The sequence below is a fragment of the Pieris brassicae genome, chromosome 5 (genome assembly GCF_905147105.1).
Source record: "Pieris brassicae chromosome 5, ilPieBrab1.1, whole genome shotgun sequence".
Classification (NCBI taxonomy): Eukaryota; Metazoa; Arthropoda; class Insecta; order Lepidoptera; family Pieridae; genus Pieris; species Pieris brassicae.
In genome coordinates, this window is record NC_059669.1 from 17,416,983 (window position 1) to 17,439,812 (window position 22,830).

At 32.4% G+C, this 22,830-nt stretch overlaps 1 protein-coding gene across 1 annotated transcript in view; it reads right to left on the reverse strand.

The window, feature by feature from the left end:
* Window positions 1–22,830, reverse strand: part of LOC123709843 (semaphorin-5B) — a 45,937-nt gene that overhangs the window by 22,308 nt on the left and 799 nt on the right. The window contains exons 2-3 of the mRNA XM_045661420.1: window positions 14,933–15,033; window positions 11,246–11,348 (exon numbers count right to left, since the gene is read on the reverse strand). Coding sequence (XP_045517376.1) covers window positions 11,246–11,348; window positions 14,933–15,032 — 203 coding nt within the window. The 5' untranslated portion in view covers window position 15,033. The remainder of the gene's footprint in view (window positions 1–11,245; window positions 11,349–14,932; window positions 15,034–22,830) is intronic.

Genomic DNA, 22,830 nt, shown 5'->3' on the forward strand with positions numbered 1-22,830 from the left:
AGTCACAAACTACTGTATAACTTAAAAAAAAGTGTCCAACATGCTTATAACGAATGTTTTCTAATATATATTTTTATGAAACTCAAACAAAAGAAACGCTGTTTTATTTAATACTAAATATGTAATACATATTAATATCCAGTCTTATTGTTAAAACTGTTCATTATATAATCATAGACAATAGTTATCGGCTAGGATGAAATTACAAGCGCTAATATACCTTACAAACACACATACAGATACCATTACCCAAAACCACAATCTTTGAAATAACATTTGATATCTAATTTCAGTGCAATATAGTATTGTCCAAACAATATCAATGTACGATGAGAAATCCAAGTTATCGAAGGTCATGCAAGCATAAATATTATCCTAGTACAAATGAAAGTACGCGGTTTCGAAACGAACGTAGACATCTATATGTAAATAAAAATTAATCGCAACATGTTGCTAGGCGCAAATCTCGAAGACGACTGGACCTAATCGAGTAATTATTATTTTATTTATTCATTGAACTCGATTTTTTTTTGTTTTATTTAGTACTCAGGTTTTTATTCCGGAGAAACAGTCTTTTTGTAGCAAAATTCAAAATGTAGGCTATGTAAAAGACATATAGGGGAAACGAAGTTCGCAGGTAGCTAGTACATAAATAGTTTTGTGGGAAACGTAAGTACTTTCCGCATACGGGGACAATGTTAATGTTTAAATTCACATTGTATTTTCAAATTTATCGAAAGCCAAAGAATTAAGTCTCGAATAGTAACAATGACATTATCTATGGGGTACAGTTTTAGGAACCCAAGCTCTACATTAGGGGTCATTAACCATTACAAGGTCATCAACTACAAGTTGACCTATCAGCTGCTGAGTAACGATATACTATGGTTTATTTATGTGCAGTTAAACATACGTAAAATCGTTAATTTTTGACGTAGGTTCAGACTTCGCGCTTTCTTGTGTATGTGTATGTCTTACGTATACTTCTAACAACTACATCCTCCATGCAATTGTCGACTTATATGGACATATTTTAATTTTTCCGTGCCATATTGCATAAAGTCTTCACTCTAAGTATGAAATACTGCGCATGTGGCTTTTAATAAATCATTTCATGGTGTATAATATCTGAAATGTATTATTGTCAGCGATGCTGTGGGTCTGGAAACATAATATATGTATAGGCAAAGATTAATTTACGCTTTTTGTATTGGAACCAGTAGAGTTTATAGAAGCCGTTAAAGTTTTACAATTGTGAGATTAATAGAGGAGACATACAATTATAAGTAAAACCAGTACCATAAGACACAAGTTTATTCTTATTCACGCCAAATAAAAAACCTACAACTACTAAAATTTAAAAATATAATTACAAAAACCGTACTAACTATAGCGGTCTAATAACTAAAAATAATCCATAAAACGATGTAAATTATTTGATTCAATAAAAATATCACTAAAACTTAATAAATATAGCTCCTGACACTTGACCAAACACTGTGTTTTAATAGGTGGTCGGTGTTTGAACCAAACATATGGTAATACATGATATGCGTAACACGTCATTCGTTTGATGCGCCCGCGCCGCTCTATTGCTTACAGGATTTTAACATCAAAAACAAGTTTAACTCTTAACAGTGAATTGCAAATTCCACAAACTGAAACGTAGGTAAAACTATTTTTATACATATAATAATAAAATTTTAAACATATAATTTATAATTCTCGTGAACTATAATCGTATTTTACATAGTATTTTGTGTACTAATCACAAATATAAAACAAAGTTTTTTAGTAGATGCAGTGACAGCTTACGACGCTTGCGTGGTATATTTTTACTTATAATGTATTTTTTGATCTATGAACTAAATATACATATTGCAGTCCAGCATCATTAAGATATGCCATGCCACCAGATCGCCTATGTTTTTTTTATATGTACGGTTCCCTGGTTCAAGGTTAATTAAACTAAATATAATATACACTAATTATTATCATTTGCGTATAACGAAGGAACAAAATTATGCTAAATTAGTTAATTTTAAAAATGGCTAGACTTGACACGTATATAATATATATATAGAAGTTGCTGGAGAAGTGAGAACTATATCAAAAGTCTCTGAATTCTCAATGTATTCACAATCACTTAAAGGATTATCTATGAAAACGGTTGATATAATTATTTACTGTTCATATGAAACACTATAAAAATCGTTAATTTATTTAAAAAATGACCCAGATGACCATAATTATCTTATAATTTATGCATTTCGAATCAATAAAAATTAACGTTTCGAAGTTGTGAAATCCTTGAATATGTCCCTTCACTAAAGTAAATACTTGGACAATATACACATTTACTATTTGCATATGAAGAATTACGGCCTATACTTTATTGCTAAACTTTTTTAAACCAGCAAGCTTACCACACAAATTAAAACTGATTCCGAAACGTATGCCGACAGTGAATCAATAAAACTTAAGGTTTCGAAGTTGTGAAATCCTTAAATATGTCCCTTCACTAAAGTAAATACTTGGACAATATACACATTTACTATTTGCATATGAAGAATTTACGGCCTATAGTTTATTGCTAAACTTTTTTAAACCAGCAAGCCTTACCACACAAATTAAAACTGATTCCGAAACGTATTCCGACAGTGAGTAGTAAGTTAACATTACCGTACGGATAGATAGAACTACATCGAAATGGTTTTCATATTTGGCCAATCATGAATAATATTGATTTCACAGAATCGTTGAGCGTAGTGTTTTAGAATGTTAACAGAGTCGATAATAAAGCATATTATTTTGTCACCACAAATATATAATATTTCTTTATTCATTGTTAATGAAACAGACCAGCGCCCTTACTGAAACTTCCATTACCAACAGCGATACCAATCCCGACGTGTTTGTATGCAAGATATATTTATTATTTACACTTCGTTGCAGTAATACAGTACAATTAAAATAATTAAATAAAAAGGACGGGCAACTGGCCTTATCACTTCCAGAGGCTATGCGAAAAAAAATGAAATTAGTATAAGGTGAGCGCAAATAATGTGAAACTACAAAAGACTACAACAACGTAACGACGCCTAAACAAAAGCAATGAAACAAAGAAGCTACCTATTATAGGCTCCAATAAGTTTGAAATCGTTTTTTACGGACAACGCCAGTTTTAGCATTGAACAGGATGGAATATAGAGAGAACGTAAGAATCACGCCGCTGAGAAATGGGTAACCAGCATAGCCGCTTACGGAACGGAGAGATGTGGTTATACTTTCTTGGACCGAATGTGAACCGGATACAGAAATTTTGGAGACAATCCAGTTTCCAGCGTAGAATCACCGTAGTCTAGTAATGGCAGAAACAGAGATTGTGCCAGTGAAATATGTACTTAGTGTGTTGATATCAGTGGCACGAATGTCGCCTTGGGATTTCGTGATAAACTCAATATTGAGTTCGTATCGCTATTGGTAGTTACAGAGTAAGGGCTCTGGTACGCCTATCTATGAAGAAACATTAGACAGGATTTTTCATAACAAAAGCTATATAACACCAAAGCGTACCAATTCTCGAAAGGCCGGCAACGCACTTGCGAGCTTTCTGGCAATGTGAATGTCCATGGGCGGCGGTATCACTTAACTTCAGATGAGCCTCCTGCCCATTTGCATTATTATCCTATTACATTTAAAAAAGTATTTACAAATTATGCTTAATCTAAGAACTTAATAAAGTTTCCAGCTAATTATAATCCGACGTAAATAATCGTATTACAAGTATGATCATTGCAAAATATTCGAACCAATGAATTTACATATATGATTCGAAATAAACATGTTGCATTTGCATTTAAGCCAAAGGGTTAATAAATAATCAAAGCTTCACTTAACAATAATTTAAAAATCTGCATTATCGTTAAGGCCTTGATAAACTGTAAGTTATGGAGAAATATAATAAGATTTCACAAATATATTACGAAGTTTTGGTAAATAAAATAAGACAGTGAAAAAATGTAAAAAACATTTTATCAGCTTCGTGCTAACTGAAAAGAGAAATTTGTTAAATATGTGACTGTTTAATGTTGGACTTTTTGCTTTTAAGACTTAATCCAGATAAATCCTTTTCCATTTTTCGTACTAATAGTCACAAAAAAAATACGATTCTACTGCGAGTTTTATGTGAAAATAAGCGGACCTGAGAGACGTTGTGCTGTACACCGGAGTTAAAGTTAAAAGAACATTAATTCTAAATCAAACCGATACTCGAATTCATTTGAACACATCCAAATTAAATAAAATCGGTTTTTGACTTTAATTACAAATTAAAGATATACAGTTATACTCATTCAGTTAAAACCTCAAGGTTATTAACCAATCAATATTCAATATGTAATATTAATATCATGAAGTTTTTTTTTTAATTATATTATGCACGTTTCTCTTAGTTTAAATTTTCCACAAATAATTCAAGATCACAAAGCCAAATCGGTCCAGACATTCTCGAGTGTTAGCGAGACGAACAGACATTTACTGATATATATAAAAATTGGTACTAAACAGCAATTTATTGACAAATATATGTATAGATTTTAAATAAGATTTTAATAGTTTGGCGAAATGAAACTTAAAAGTGAACCTTTTTGATATGTCATAACTAATATTCTAATAGAAAAAATACAATTCAAATCACCATTTGAATGTTACATGCTACCGCATAGCATTAAGAAACTTCAGCAAAATTAATGTAATAAAATCCAAAAACAAATGAACAAGCTACGACTATTTCTACTTTGTATACTCTCACATAAATTGTCATATAATAAAGCAAATAAAACAAATCGACAACTCGTGGGACTACTGCCTAAGTAATTAGTGATTGTTATTTTTAGTTCGTATAGGTGCGGCACTGTCATCTTGCACATTAATTATCTCTATCACGACGTAGGACATACCGACAAATTAACATGCAGAGTTCGTTTACCTAGACCCTAAGAGATGTTTATAGTGCCCTTAAATAATTAAACTCGGACACATTATATTAAAACCTCTTTAAAGTTTTTTTTTACTTTAAACTGGCATAAAGTTAAAACTATTGCCATAATATTTTTAAAAAAAGTTCGTCGTAATCGTAGCTGAGAAAGCTTAAATACAGTTTTTTTTTTTTTATATGAATGAATTTTTTGAACAAGGAAATTGACAACGGTTTCGAGAATCTTTATGCTTCTAAATAAAAAACGGGATTTCACATTTTTCTTTCATAATGTGGGCAAGTTTATCTATTTATTAACACTATTGCATAACATAATAAAATTAACAAAATTAAAAGGAGGTTAACTGGCGGCCTTATTGCTTTCGAGAGATCTCTTCCAGGCAACCAATGTGAAAAAAATATATTAAATTAGATAAGGTAAGCAAAAAGTGCAACATACATAAAACATAGTTTAGAATAAAACTAAAATAGGAACAAAAAAAAACTAAAAAAGGACTCATAAAAAATAAAAAGGTGAATCACGATTATTATAGATCAGTCTTACGTCAGTTAAGACGAAAGTTAGGGATACGATGTGGACAGGTAATGTACAGTAGAGATTAAAAAGAAGATAGAGAAGGAGCTAAGCGAAGTTTAGGTTGAGTTTACTTCCACAACAGCCATTTTATGTGTCAAAGAACAGTTTTATACACACAGTCATAAACTTATGCAAAGTCGTTATTCAGTCATGTTTGTTTTAATTAGCCAAAATCAAGTTTGGTTAACAACTAATATTGAAGGTCGGGTTAAGAAACTATTGTAACGCAGGTGAACTTTATCGCTACATCTACGCAATAAACACGTAACTATTTTATAACAATAAACTGCTTTATAAAATAGGTCCTACGAATTACTATACCGTCGCCAATGGTCGACTCCGATGGCTAGCCATGCGTCATAGCCGTGAACGAGTGTTACTTGTGTACTTGAATTCGTGTATACGGTGATGTTAGTTATTTCGACTATGTATTTGCGTGTTGTTCCAACGAGAATGTATGTGCGTGCTCCACCATGACTCCTGCTGATAGAGGAGCGATCTTTGTATTTATTATTAATTACTTAAGATGTCATGTGGAACATGTTGTAAAGCTTGGCGATTAAAAAGAGTGGCGGTGAGTTTATTGCCAGTTCTTGTTTTCCGTTCTACGCCCTTGATTTGAGAACTGGCAGTAAATGTAAAATTAGAAGCATTTAATATGAGTTTCTGTATAATCGTTCATAAGTGTAATTGTGTTATCTAAATGAATGAATGATTTTGAATTTGAGTCTTTTTGTAGAAATAAAACTTATACGTACTACTATCCATATAAACAAACATTTCTTCTTTTTTTTCTATAATCAATCTGGGTTTAAGACACTGTGTCCTTTGCCGAGCACAATTGCGCACATAGAAATAATGAAACTCTAGGGTTACTCGTAACAGCGTAATAAACATAACCCCTAAACATAAAACCCTGTAACACTAAGTTAATACTAACTTATTCATAAACGTATAGATTGAATATTTCTACAATCAGTATCATATTAATTATATGAATAAACTTGATATAACACTCAGGCATTGTGTTGTCATTAAAAGGAGAAATGTAAAATGTGAATCGTTATTAGTGTCTCTAATACAATAATGCTAATAAGCTTACGATACGATTTCCGTTTTCATTTACGGATTAGGTACAGAACGCATATCAGGCTAATTTAATTTGAAAAATAAATCATTGGCGTTGCAACCTTTTTAGATCTGGGTCTCAGATTTCTGTATATGTTTCATGACTATTTGTCACTCTAATAGGCAAGGCGCTCAGCCTGTGCCTGACACAGGCCGTCGACTTTTTGGGTCTAAGGCAAGCCGGTTTCCTCACGATGTTTTCCGTCACCGTTCGATCGAATGTTAAATGCGCACATAGTAAGAAAGTCCATTCGTACTCTGCCGGGGATCGAACCTACAACTTCGGGGATGAAAGTCATACGCTGAAGTTGCAGGTAATAACGAATAATAATAACGAATTAATAAGGTTTAATTATTAAATTTTAATGACAAAAACTTCATTCTTCGCTCATTAATTTAACTTTGTCACGTATTTCGGTTACAAAATAGGAACGACACGATAAATAATAAGGCAACTTAGTCCGCTTTAAAAAATCTACCAAATGCTTGTCTTGAAATAATTTCAAAGTAAAGAGTGAAATGACACTTTATCATTGCATTAGTAGTATACACGAGATAACATATCACAAACAGGTGACTCAAAACTTCCCGAACATGAAAATTATATTAAGATAAGAATTTAACGACCATAACGTGTATTATATTTCATTAATGTGTAATTAGATTTTAAAGTATTTATGGGTTTAATAGGAGAGTTCATTAAAATCCGTTTAAATATTTTTTTTTCTTTTTATTACTCATCTCCGGGTAAAACAGATGATGACACCTAATTGTAATAGCTATCAATGCGTAATTTATTTTCTTTGGGCTATAAGTGAGGAAACTTTCGTAACACAAATCGATTTTTGGATCTAAGACGGTTGCCTCGCGATATTTCTCCACCGTACAAACGAAATACGCGAACATGAAAGATACTTCAGTGAAAGTGTTTGACCGAATGAAAATCAAAGTCAAAAATCATTTATTCATATAGTTAACTCAATATACACTTATGAACGTCAAAAAAATATACATTAAATGCTTCTAATTTTACATTCACTGCCAGTTCTCAAATCAAGAGCGTTAAATCGAAGAGAAAAACTCTTTCTAGATAAATAAAGTAAAATTACGACATTCATCTTAATTCATCGCTTATCTGCTAATATAACATTATTAATACAGTATCTTTAATAGTTAACCTGTAATGATAAATTATTTTATTACTTAATGATTTATTAAAGAATAAAATGTTACTATATGGCATGGTCATCATTAAGAATACAATAATTATTACTGGGAAATACAAAGAATATAAATTTATCCGTTAGACATTGAGATCCACTTCTCATAGATAAAAGAGGACAATAACTGTACCAATTAAGTCCACATCACAGCACTTGCCTCCAGTGTATATCAGTTTCTACCCATATTTGTACCTAATTGAATAGCAGACTTGTTCTGGTTGGAAATAATATAAAAAGCCTATGTTGTGCCTTATAGGCTATTTATCTAACATTTTCCTTAATACAATTCGTTCCTACATTAGAATGATTAGTGTGTTATACCCGAAAATCGCGTTTAGTATTAGCGGCATAATGCATTAGTTAAAATGTTTATTAATGGTGTGGAACATTGGGGAATAATTAATCCTACGTCAGTTGGTAATCTTGCTTGCTAAATAATCAACATTTCCAAATGGATTTCATTTTAAATTAGTCAAAATTTTAGTCATGTTTTAAGTGCTCAAAACCTTCATGTGCGTTACCAAATAAGCAACGAAGGGTTGTCAATATCCAATACTTCTTTCCCTACTATAGTCAAAATCTGTTATAACGACGAAGGGACTACTCATATTTGGTCATAAAAACCAATAGTCGTTACAGCCGATGACGTTGTTATTAAGTACCTAATACTTAGAATTCCTTTGTTTTTGGTCAATATAATCAAGATATTGTTCTAAACGATGTCGTTGTAAACGGTTTTGACTGTATTCGCTTTAGACTACGCATAGCGTCGCACTTTTCCGTGTTCAGCCAAACGCGCTTCCTCCCAAGGTCGGATTCCCAGTAAAAACATACAAGGTTTAATATTTTTGTTTATTTAATACATCGAACTTTTGATATAATTAATTCTGATTACCACTTTTGATACTTAAGATTTCATATCAAAACCATATGGCTAGATACTATAAATCACCTTTCCCAACGAGTAGTTTAACATGTTTACCTTGTTGCAAATATAGCACAATAATTACAGAAACATCGATAAATACGTATTATTTTACGAATAGCTCGAAAAGATTATATATTTATATAAGGAAATTGAAAAATTTGCTAAAGTATTGATGGATTACGAGTAGCTAACACACACACAGCAACTTAGTGGCTACAGCATGCGACATCCCTGAGGTCGTAGGTTCGAACCCCTGCTCTCCACCAATCGACTTTTTATTCACCGTTCTAAAGAAGCTGCTCAAGTGATCGGAAAGGTACAACGTTGTCATCATCCTGCGTCAGTAATGGTTTGGTGGGGCGTGTCTTGGGGAGTCACTCCTTCATAAGCTAACACTACTATTTTGTGAAAAAGAAGTGAAAACTTCAGCCAAAGTGTACCAAGATACAGTTTTGGATCATATTGTGAAACCTCTCAGCAATACACTTTTAAAAATATGACGTGGACTTTCCAGCAGGATTCTGTACCTGGTCACAAGGCACGAACTAACCAGCCTGGCTTGAAACCAACGTTCAAGCCAGACTGAGTTTAAGAGCTGGAGGCCCGGGCCCTCATCTAGACCAGACCTCAACCCTTTAGACTTCAAATTATGGTCTGTTTAAGAGGAGATGGCCTGTTCTATACGACAAGGCGACATTGAGTCTCTTAAATAATCTTTGGAACTAATGCCGACATTTCCCTTGAAAACAAATACCACAATAAATTTAATGCGTAAATACCCTGCCTAAAATAGGCCTGTGTAAAAGCCAAAGGTGGCCGTATAGAATAACAATATAACATTACTTTATAAAAAAATGAATTTTTATTTGTAACAAAAAATATGGCTGGACTAGGTATATTTATTAATTAATATTTTATTAAACGGTTGAAAAGCGTTTATTTCTACGTATGATTATGTAGATAATGGATGAAAAATAAATATAAACAATACATTTATTTAATATTGTTGTTAAATTGACATCCGGGTTTTGTTACCGTAAAACATAATAAAAATCTGAGTTTATGGTCTGTGTAGAAGATAAAGTTAACTCCCACGCATTAACATGGATATGCGAACTGACATTATCAAGATTGAACTAGGTTGCTTCTAGTTAGCTTATAATACCATTGGGTAAGAATGTCAAGAGAAATTATAGAAGCTAAAACACTACGGCCAATGCATAAATATTTGACTAAATTTTCAAAGAAAATATATCTAGTTTTATTTATCAAAATAAAAACAAATAACATAAATTATTAGAAATGCAACGCAGGCGGCCCTATCTGGCTGACAAGCGATCTCTTCCAGGCCCTACTAAGAACAAAACCAAAATAAGAAATACTAATGATAAAGTGCAAAGTATTATGAGTATTCGTTTTTCCCGCATTTCCGTGTTATTTTTACTAAGTGTATGTATAAATAAAAATGAATAAATATGTACCAGCTGCCCACTGAAGTATTTCCGAACCAATTCGACTTAGGGTCCTTCAAGAAAAGAGCGTACCAATTCTTGAAAGGCCGGCATCGCACTTGCGAGCCTTCTGGCAATGTGAGTGTCCATGGGCGGCGGTATCGCTTCACATCAGGTGAGCCTCTTGCCCGTTTGCCTGCTATTACATAAAAAAGGCTTTTATGGCTGAATGATTAATTAAGAGCACTTTTCTGTATTTTCATTAAGCACATGAGTACGCAAGAAAATATAGTGGAGTAACTATACAATGACGTTATTAGTGATGATGTTTAGTTTAATTTACCATACGAATACTTAAAAGCGAACGAAGTGCGTACTTCCGATTTTTTGTCGACATACGCCCACGGAGCGCATACAAATTTAATATTTACTATGCTTTCACGTTCAATATTCGACTGCACATATTATACAAGTTTTCATTTGCAATCGACGTAACATGACGTCGCAGCTTCAATGCGGATTTATCATAAAACTTAAATTCTCGAGGCAGAATACAAAATCCCGACCGTACCACATCGACGCTCGTTGTACCACCTGCGTGACCAGGATTACACAAGGCGTAGCACGGTGCAACGGCAACGCCGATGGACCTCTCCACCTCTCCTTTATGGCGCATGACGGGTTTCGCCGAATCTCTGAAGGATTTTCCACGTCACTGGCCGTGCTTGTAACTGCTACTCTCGCAACGTGCTTTCGTGCACAGAACTTAGGTTCCTTCAAGAACAGAGCGTACCAAAAGGCAACGCACATGCGAGTCTACTGTCAATGTGAATGTCCATGAGACCATTTGCCCCCATATAATAAAGTAGCAAATGATACTAAAGCCTAAATACCATAAAGCCGCAAATATCAAGAAGTGTTAGTATAAAGACAACTCACCTTGCACCCACAATGACTTGGTCCCTTCCGACATCGAACAGCAGTTGCGAAAACGCTCTCGCATCCTTATCTTCGAAAATATCGCTGTCCGCCGCCAGCAAGTCTGGAAATATATGAAATCACATATCTTATCGGGGCATATTTTGGTATTTTTGTATCGGGTATGATCTTATCGAAACGTTTAAATTTTTTATCATGAAGGACGTGTGCCATAAGAAAATATTACAAACACATTAACCGCAACTTGTTTTCATGGATATTATAAAATAAAAAACATGTATTTTATTTTATAATACATACATAATAAAAGTTCAATTCCCTATGGATCACAATCTGAGATATTATTTTAATACCTTACAATATTTAATAATAAAAATAATATTATCGTACAATTTCATGTGTGTGCTTTGTGTAGAAATATATACCAGGAGTTAAGTTGTCTATCCAGTAAGTTCTGTATTTTCATTAATGTTCCTTTGCGAGTTATTTTGCGATAACTCATTAGGTAGCCATAGAAATTGCACGCAGCATATATAACGTAGAAAGGGATCTTTATAAATATATAGCCTATATACAATACTATCTGGTATTCAATCTCAAAATCAAGCCAGTTTTCTTGTTTTATTACAAACTTAGGTATACACAAATTTCCTTTAACATTACTGAAATTAAAAATTGTAAAATATATATGTACAGACTTTTGCATGACCTTCACAAAACATAATGTTCTCATGTTAAAGCTGGTTGGGAAGTTATAACAGAGGCCAAAGTCATTATAAAAGGCTTACAAAGTTACCGGTTTATAGTAAAAATCTATGGTCAGATTTAATTTGCTACGCTTTCATATTAAAACCTATTTTGTTTTGATTTGTAATTATTATACTATGATTCACTAATGAATTACTCATTTGATGTACCGAAATATGTATATTCATCACTAAAGTGAAATATAATATACTATAGAATCAAATTCATATTCGAATATATTTATACAAAGCTGATTGTATCAGATATTAATATCATGTAATCTCTGAAGATCAGCGAAGCCAATAGAACACAAATGCTGAAATAAGTCGAATAAAATCTATGAAATGTCTCCCATATGTCAAATCCAATACATTTTACAGGTGGCCAACTTAACTTTTATGAATTTTTCTATGTGAAGGACATAAGCCGTTAAAGAAGTATTGGTTTAGACATTTTTATCTAATTTAGGATAATTTTTTTTTTGATGATTTTTTTTGCTTGAACTGATTTTTTTTTACAATTTGTTTGCCATGTTTCTGTCTTAATTCCAATAACGTGTTTATTTCACTAACATAAACGCTGTGAGATTTTCTAAACACGCAATTTACATTCACTTACGTTTGAGTGCAATTTCATGACTTTCTAAATAAAACTTTACGTAAATAAAAAAGCTTGTATAGTTAATTGATGTAATGTCAATGATGCATACATAATGTAACCAGACGTCCGTTTTTCATATTACGAGTCCCGATGTCCCCGAAACTAACTGTGGGGCCCAAAACTGTCCCGTTTTGAGAAACCGCGCGAAAATTTGAGCAGCAGAATGTAAAAAAACGTGCCAAGAGTTTTATTGTTATTTAAAATCGTAAACTATATTAAAACAAATTTGTTTTTCTGTTCAACTAACTTAACATTTTGTGATTTCTAATTGTTAAGCCAAGTAACTTTTTCTAAATAAATAACTTCATAGTGTTTTTTTTTTGATTGACTGCTTATTATTTAAACCAATGTCCAGTTTTAAGTCAAAGAATAAATGCTCACTTTATGCATACACCCATGCATATAAGACAATCATTGTCTCTGGCCCCTATTTGTCTGCTGATATTTACCCCTAACATTAGTTCTATGTAAAAAAATCTAATTGTTGATAGATAGACAATAGGTTTCCATCACGTACGTACGGCTATATTGAATGGACATGAAAGAAACATTAATTAATAAGGCACAAAGCGAAAAGGTTCGCACTTGGTTCAGCTACCAAATAGCGTTTTGCTCACACCAATTATTATTGCTTACAGTCTGTGGTATTTTTAAAAAAAACCTTATTTCTCGTTACAATTTTTTTTAATTAAGAAATTTAATATATATAGGAACGAGATACACGTCGCTATCAGACAGCCGTCCTTATTTTAGTGTAATAAGCTGTGATATGCCGCTTTGTATTGGTTAAACACGCTAATATTGCGAATTTTAAACGGTAATTGATGAAATACGTTATTTTATTTCTAAATATAAATGCAGACTGGATAGCAACATAGCCCATACGCATTATGCTTCTTTGATAATTTCAAAGATATTTCTTTCTAAAGATATTTTTCTCCACATCTCTAGAAACTAGTAGTAGGGGTAAAATTATTCTATAATTATCTAACTACTGTGAGCTAAGTTGTCTCGATCTTGTGTAATGTCTATGAGTGACATCCTGCAACTTCCTGCGTGATATACCGCGGGTAACTGATTTAAATTACTGTAATTTAGATCGTTGCTTAATATTTTCCCTGGGGCCGAGAGAGTAACGGCATTATGCTCGCTTTTTGTTGCATTTTCTAATATCACTTTATATCGTAATAAATCTTAGTTTATTCGAAAACAAGGTGTCGTTGTGATATGTTAATTGTTTATTTATTGCTCCTGATATTTTTAAATCGATAAAAAAACACTACATAATATCCCTCTCTTGTGTTTACATATGTATAACAAACTTACTTAAATAAACATCGAAACCAATATTAACTAGATAGTTTAAGGGATTTTATACCGCTCTCGACCACTATGTGGATCCGGACCAATTCGACGTAAGGTCCTTGAAGAAAAGAGTATACGCAAGCACTTGCGAGTCCGCTGGCATTGTGTCCTGCCTGCCTAATACAAGACAAATCTTATTTTTTCAATTATTTTAACATTGTAAAATTAACTAACAAAAAAATTGGAACTAAAAAAATTACATTATATCACTTTAAACTAATCGTAAATAATTCGAGCGTACTAAATGTAACTAAGCTATTACCACAGTTTTTTTTTATACAACCTGTTACCAAATCAATGACTTGTCAAAAATCGTAACAAAAACTTACGACTTCTCAAATCTCTTGCGGTCGCAGTCATTGAACTTCCATCCAGTTTCTAATTCTCTATAAGTCTCTATATCTAATAAGTTTCTTATTATTATGGGAGGAGTATATTATTATGGGAACACTTGTGTTCCTTCAATACATAAGGTATTTCTTTAATTACTCTTCTAGTATAATCAGATAAGAAACCAACTACAGTATTCAGAAAGGTTTCGAAAGTATAACTTCAGATATGTGGCGCGTGTATGTCCATTTCACTCACTCAAACATAACTAAATAGACTATATATAAGAGTGTTTTCTCCAATTTTGATTATTCCCTTTGGAATAGAGACTCTTCAGTCGTGAGGTTCCACACGGGATTGCACAGGCGCTAATTGAAGATTTAAGTTGGCACCTGGTACTGGTAGACTAGTAGTAGACCGGGATAGTACTGGTGACCCCAGAGCTGGTGCTTTCTGTCAGCGTTAAAGGTACACTGCCACAGGGACCAAAATTCTTAAATTTATTTTAATTTTGTTTAGGTTAAAAATATAGTAAATACTGTGTGTCGAAAACAAAATAAAAAGATTTCAATAAAATTAAATTACCCTGTTTATTTATTATCCTGAAGTCATCTTCTGGCAGCTCTCCCCTGGTCAGCACGAATAGAGTAAGAACGATGAGCCTTAATCCCCACATTGTGATCATACTGCAACAGAATAAAAATACATTTTTAACTCAGAATTAGGTCGCAAAGCTAAAAACGTGACAGTTAATGTAAAGATATAGACTGTATTAGTATCAAACGTCCAAAACGACTACGTATTGACTTTTGCCGTATTATCTACCATATTAAGTTTTGCAAATGGAAGCTTTGAGTGTTCATTGTGGACGTGTTTTAAAAGAGAACTCGCCTAAAGAATTTATCATCTATAATATATATTCAAGTAAAAGAATAAAATACAGCAATAATTATCAAACCTAGGTTAACAAAGGACGGAATTTGTTAATGAATAGTCATTAATATAGTATAATAGTTAATAATGTTATTAAATCGTGTGAATATGCGTCAGTACTGTAACAAAAAATATTTGTACAATGTTATGAATGTAAATGTAAACAAAGTAGAAATCTTCAGTCAGAGAGAGAATGTTTGCCTGTTTGCTTGTTAGCTTAGTTATAACAACTTTACAGAAGGTCCACTTCCAGGCCGCAAAAGTGAGGTGTAAATAACACCTAAGCAATATGAACGTTTTGTTAGACTCCTATAGAACCTAAATAATACCTTCGTCAAAAGCTTTGTTTCATTTAAACACTCCCGTGTATTTTAGTTCTTCATTTTAAAGTTAACAAATCTAATATTGATTGATAATTATGAATTAATTTAGTGTAAAATTATATACAGATATTAACGTGTCGATTGTCTAAGACAAAATAATTTTAATTTTATATCTGGTACTCATCAAAAATCTACTCGGATTGAATTATGCAGGGAACCAAATCGTTTGAAAGCTCTGTCATCGAAAAGAAAAATACATATCAAATAAGTTCATATAATGGAAAGTTACACTAGGAAAATATTTTTGCACTAAATTCATATACAAACGTCTTCATAAAAAGAGTAACTGTCTTCAGAAAGGAAGACCCCCAATTCGTTCGATAATATTAGCTCAGAAGTTCAGACCTAACCGGTTTCTAATTTCTTAGTAGTGGTTTAATTCGTATGAATTAAGTATTATTTTTCTTCGCTGTAGGAGCCTGTTTCGACATCCCACCAGTCCTGGTTCAGTTTTCAGGTAAAACACATTAATGCATAAAAGAAAAATTATTAGAATATATTTATATAAAATCTTTAATTATAAGGAAAATGAAAATTATTTTAATCAAATTCATTTTTTTTAATTGAAGAAATGAACGTACTACTACCCTTAATTATGTGATCAACTTTATTAATTTTCAAAATGACACGAGTCACAAGTAAAAACACAATATTTGTCCCAAAGGACGTTTTTATTAAGGGTAAAACGCAAACGCATTACTACTAAAAAGCTACTCTTCGAACATAACAACACCATAAAATATTATTTTAATTAAACTCTAGAAACAGTCATTAAATCGAAGATAATAAGAAATATCTCGTTTAGCACTACGACAGTCATTAGTGATACCTCATAGTTTGTGATAACAGCTCATTAGATTTCGCAAAGCTATCTTTATAAACATGATAATGTTTATAAATTCAAGAGATACTTCGAGTATGCTAAATAGAGCGGCCTACATTTGTGTACTCATCAATAATATTAAGCCGTGCCTACACAATTTGAAAACCGTTATCGTAGCTCATATTTCTTTTATTGACTTAAGATATATTTTAAAGTACATAATAATAGCCGAACGAGAATAGAGCGTAGTAGAAAAGATTCGAATGTGGTTTAACAGGCTTAGTCAGTATTTTGAATCTTACCATTAAACCAGATACATAAGACAGAAGCAAATACAATCCCTGTTACGTTGATACTGATTTAGAGGACAAACGAGTCGTAGTTTTTTCTATGAAAAGGAAAGGCTGCCAAATGGGCTTTCTGAAGAAACTACAACGTCCGGGTCTTGCAAAAACAAAACAATGGATCGTAACGCTTGATTGGCCTAAAGAGGCCGTTGGTCAATCACACTGAGGCCTCTACCACGTCGAGTCCCAAATTAAAGGGAAGTGATAATGTTAAACCGATTGTGATTGGTCAACAGTATCTCCAGACTGACACACGGATCGTATGACGTCACGATCCCATATCCAATCATAACCAAACGATTTCGTCTTGCGTTAGTTCTCATAGTTCGAGTACTTTTAAAGTTCGAAATTTAAAACAAACTGTTATAAAGGGGTTTCATTACGTTATTAAATATTAAACTACACCAGACTTATTTTACAGACACGTGTTCACAATATAGCCAGTAAAATTTTTGTAAACACAAAGCATAAAAACCTAATGTACCACAGTAATTGCCGAACCAATTTTGTATTACGCAGATGAATTAGAGCCACGTAGGTTCCGGCTTCAAATTGATATTACTTTTACAACCTTCGCAGTTACATTTTTTATTACCTAGAGAAATTACGGCATGACTTCAAAGAAACACATTATAGTTCTAGACATAACATGTGTGTAATTTTAAGTTCATTTTTCAATGTGAAAGCAGGTCTGTTTGAAGTAATATTTTTGAAAGACGACAAGTCTATGTTGATTTCAAATTACTTACGCCTAGGTCTAAATTCTAAAACTGATAGCGATTCTGCGATTTTAAGTTCACAAAAAAATTTCACAGACAAATTTTGTTTCATACTGTTCCGTCTCTGTTTATCACATAGAAAGCACAATTTGACAGAAAGAGACGAATGAGCGTTTTACATTAATGTAAGACGAGTTAGTTTTTATGAAGGAGTGTATTTACGTCGTGGAATGTACCTAACATCGTTCACAATTTAACTGGTTAATAATATAGTCAATATTTTAAAATTAGAAATCGAAATAGCGGTAAAAAGGAATTGAAAGTTATTCGAGGAAAAATAATTATAGGCTAATATAAATAATATATGTCTTCTAGACAACATTCATCTCGAATATTTCCGTTGTCGAATTTAAGGTAATTTATTCAAAAAATTTATAAAATATATATTATAGTTTTTAGTTTATTTTATTTAAATTTACTGACGCCTTGCGCCAGGTCTCCTTCATTTGTTTTTTACTATCTAAGGTAAGAGATTTTTTTATCAAGATAAAAGTTTTTTATCATGATAACCGACAAATTAAAACAAAATTCTCTACCTGAATACTAGAAAAAAAATCAATGGCGCTACAATCTTTGTAGGTCTTGGCCTCAGATCTCTGTATCTGTTTCATGATCATTTGTTAAACTCGTAGGCAATTAGGTGATCAGCCTTCTGTGCCTGACGCACGCCGTCGACTTTTTGGGTCTAAGGCAAGCCGGTTTCTTCACGATGTTTTCCTTCACCGTTCGAGCTAATGTTAAATGCGCATATAGAAATAAAATCCATTGGGACACAGCCGAGGATCGAACCTACGACCTCAGAGATGATAGTCGCAAGCTGAAGCCACTAGGCCAACGCTGCTCTGAATACTAGAAAACTAATGTTTATATTTCACCCTATTTTCTACCATTACAGCAATTTAACACTACTTCAATAGAAAAAAATATCAGATACAATTACCTACCAAATATATAGTAGTTTGTACAAATTACAAATGATGTATGTATGCATTTTAATTACTTAGTACCACAAAGTTTCAAGTGGCAAGGCGTGTCTGCAGAAGCTTTTAACGATAACACTATTTTGATACGATTGCGATTAAGCAGTTATTTATTTAGATAACCTGCGTCCTAATTGTAGTTTAAAGACCTTTGAAGGGTGGGCAGGTTTGTTGCGTTATCGTGAAATATAAGCGTTTTAGATGTTTTAACTCAAATTATCAATAAATATTAAAATCGTATCGGATTAAAATGGATTAAATTAGGATATTATGACAATTAAACTTTTATAAGCATTGTGGCTTGCTGAAGAACACGTGAAAATTTTGAAGTACGTTGGGTGATGAGACTGGGTTCCTATTTAAGTCGAGAACGATGCATTAATGAAGTTACAATAATTCCTGACGATTCTCATGCGCATTATTATAAATATTTATTGCAACGATTGAGTTATGCTAAGACTTGAATTCCAGAAAGAATAAGTCACAGTCACGTCTTGAGCGCTGTCAAATATGTCAAACATCTTACAAAAAAACGGATTTGGATAAAATTTCCTCAGATTCAATTTTTATATTATGTAATGGATTTCGTATGTACAAGGTAATGAAAAACTCGAATAGTATACTTAGCCACAAGTGCACAGATAATCAATGTACACATTTGAAAGAGATAAGGCATCACGCCGATTGACCTGTATTGATAATGTATTTACTCACTGGTAGTAAACTGCTTAACTGATAATGATAAAACTCGAGTAATTACTCAACTGACATCTGATACGGATCCACTTGTTGGCTTGGATAGGTTCTTGAACTATATGAATTTAATTCTGTATACCTACGAAATATACCCATAGAGTACGATAATAAGGTGTACGTGTCATATCTTACAATAAACCTGTCTCAGTTTAAAGAAAGTAAAATATTTGCATATGTGAAATGTTCTTGTTGCACTTGGCCATGAATAAAATTATAAGGTCGAAGGATAACTCTAAAAAGTTGTACTAACGCGAACAATGCATTTAATACTTCCGGTTCAAACGGCAGGTATAACTTTTCAAAATTGGAATCCTCATTTCGAAAATTACGCTTCAAAACAATACTTTCTACATAACAGTACAAAACGCACTATTTGAAGTCAACTAGAACGAGCAAACGGCCCTACTTCGTCAGCAAATTACCTATTATATATTCGTTAACATATTTGTTTAGCTTTTCTCCTCGACAGTACTGGCTACGTGCTTGCAAGCATGTTGGTCATATCGCTGAAACCAACTACAGTTCGCAAACAATAGCTCTCTGTATGAAAACAATCCAGTATTTCTGAGAATGTACTGGCGAGTACAGATGCTAATTATTAAGCTTTGTTAAGAAAAAGCTCTCCACGATATCGCACACATATACGCGAAGGTTGTGGTGAGTTGAAGGTTGTAGACGTTTTACACGACCTTGCTTTTCTCCAAAGACATATTCGAATATATATATATATATATATATATATATATATATATATATATATATATATATATATGAAAGTAGAAGGGTAGCGGAAGACGGAATTTGATGGAAGGATAATTAACATGATCTGATTTAACAAGAGAAGTGTATTATTTAATGTGAATCAAAGTCGAGAAAAAAAATAATAAAGTAATTATGTAATCACCGTTGAGATATTTAAATATAATTTTTTATTTTTATAGTGACTGTTTATTTTATTTTATTTCCCCGTATTATTAAATTCTAACAAGGACAAAGTTTGTGGTAAGATTTTATTACCAAAGTAATAAATCTATCTTTTAATCTATTACTCCTGTGAACCTTTACTCGCCGCTCGTAAAACAAGACAGGTATCTAAATTTCAAAAGCAACGTTTTCGATTTTATTTCTTTAAACGGGAATGAAACTTCTATTTTCGAAATCGACGTATATACATGTTATAAATACTAGACACTTTTGACCGTTCTATGATGATGACTATCTATGGTACACTTCTGTATCAAAATACGTAAAATTACCCCCTTATTCAACAGAATTTGACAAAAGGCAAGAAAGAATAGCTGCATAAAGTGCAATCTGATTTTGAATGATTACATAATTTGGAAGCAAGGTAGTGTATTAATCGAATAGATGGATGAATAATATTGGTACTTGTAAAGTCTTGAGCCTGTAAATTGATCGCTACGCGTGGTTTATTATTGGAATATAACAAACTCATTATACTGAGATAATGTAAGACATAAAACATTCAGCCACTAAACCCCGGTAGTGCTTAATCCAAGATAGTGATCGTAAAACCATTTATTAGTGGGCAGATTATTGATATTTTTCAATTTAAAATAAATTACTAATGATTTTAGTAATTACAAGGAAATTATAATAAGAACAATAATGCTCTGGCACCTTCGTAGCATATCCGAACGGAAGGACCAGTACGTAATACATTCGAGAAGCAACACCTGCGCGTGATTGAAGAGTATTCAATGAAACCATAAAAAAGTGAGGGGCACAGGACTTCTAAAAAACTAGATAATTCAGTTTCTTAATTATTTAGGAACTGGTTTGTATACGTTTCGCGGTCGATGTTTAATGCTTATTAACAAATTTGGTCCGCGTCATTGTCTTTAGCGACATCAGATTAATTAAACTTTGTAACAAGTAAAAGTCGTCATGTCTTGGTTCAAAGAGTACTATTTAAACATTTATAGTATATTACAAACGGGATCACTTCTCGCTATTCCAGATTAAAAATACTACGTGGAAGTGTCGTCTATGTACCTAATCACGTTGAAAAAACCCTTTAAAGCTCTTAAGAAAATCACACTTGTTTAAGTAATAAAAAATTGTCCATATATACTATAAATCTCTTGTGCTTTCTGCTGACGGTAACTTTATCCGTAATGGGTAACTTGACGCCGAGCTACTTGGTTTCTAAATCTTATCAACGGATTCGATTTAAAGCACATAGCTGTTATAACTAATACAAAATGCTGAATCGTTGAAGCAGTACCTACCTTACTAGTATGTCATTATTAAATATATTTTAGTGTTGTATGCATTTAGCATTACAAAGAACTAAATATGCATGATAATTTTGTAGCAAAATTGACAGGAATGGCCGGGAATCAAACGAAAGTTTAATAAATCTCTTTACTACGGAGCCACGGAGTCCTACTTATGAGAATGAAACAATGAAAATAACAACCATCAATATACTTTCCACTGTTGATATACAGAATTTAATTCTCAAAAGCGTCGAATTGAATTTAATATTTAGCTCTAGAATTTTTGAAATATATGAAAATTATTGTTCAATTTTGATAAAATATGTATCACATTTTATCTCCTAAGATTAAAACAATATAACTTAAACATAACCAAAGAACTAATACTGTATTATAAAAATTAAATAATCATAGTTTCACAGGATTTTTTCAGTACAGAAAAATACAAGTAGTTTCTTATAATTACAGTAAATATAGTTGGTTATTTTAGGTATTCTGTTCTCAATTGTAGTAACACTCATTGATGTATGCCCAATCATTAATTTGGCCTCTTGCATTACAATTGTAAATTGTAATAGGTACCTACCATTGTATTCATTCAGTCAATTTGCATTCAGCTCTTTGTTTATGAAGACATTAGAATAACCTTTTTGGTTTTGTACATGTGTAATTTGTTAAACTGTGTAATTTCGTACAATAGTTTGCAAGGAACTCTTCCCATAATGAAAACCAAATCTGTCACCAATTCGTTTTCAATATGGTAAGAGCATAGCAAAAGCTTTTGGAACTTATTTTAAAGTCATACAAGGAGGATAAAAGGTTTTTTTTTATTATTATGGCAATAGTTTTAACTTTATGCTAGTTTCAAGTAAAATGCTTAAAGAATTTGGGGGCCCCGCACTTCAACGTCGGGTACGTTGGTAACCCTAATAAAACATCACTTAAAAATATAAATCTCGATTTAGTCGTAGTTAGTTATAGTTAAACCCTAAAGAAAGGGTAGGTTTTTTACAATCTTTTTACCATAATGTTTAATTATAATCGACATATTTTGACTAACCATCTATACCCACCTACCAAGCGACCAAATTTGTATGAGAACATCTTAATCATCTCAGTTTGTTGAATATAGAGCATGATTTGATAAAAGAAGCCTATTCGAAAGTGTTACTTGTGTGTTACGATATTAAATTAAGAAAAGTTTATTTGTAACGGGTTTGTTTTATTTAATACAAGCAA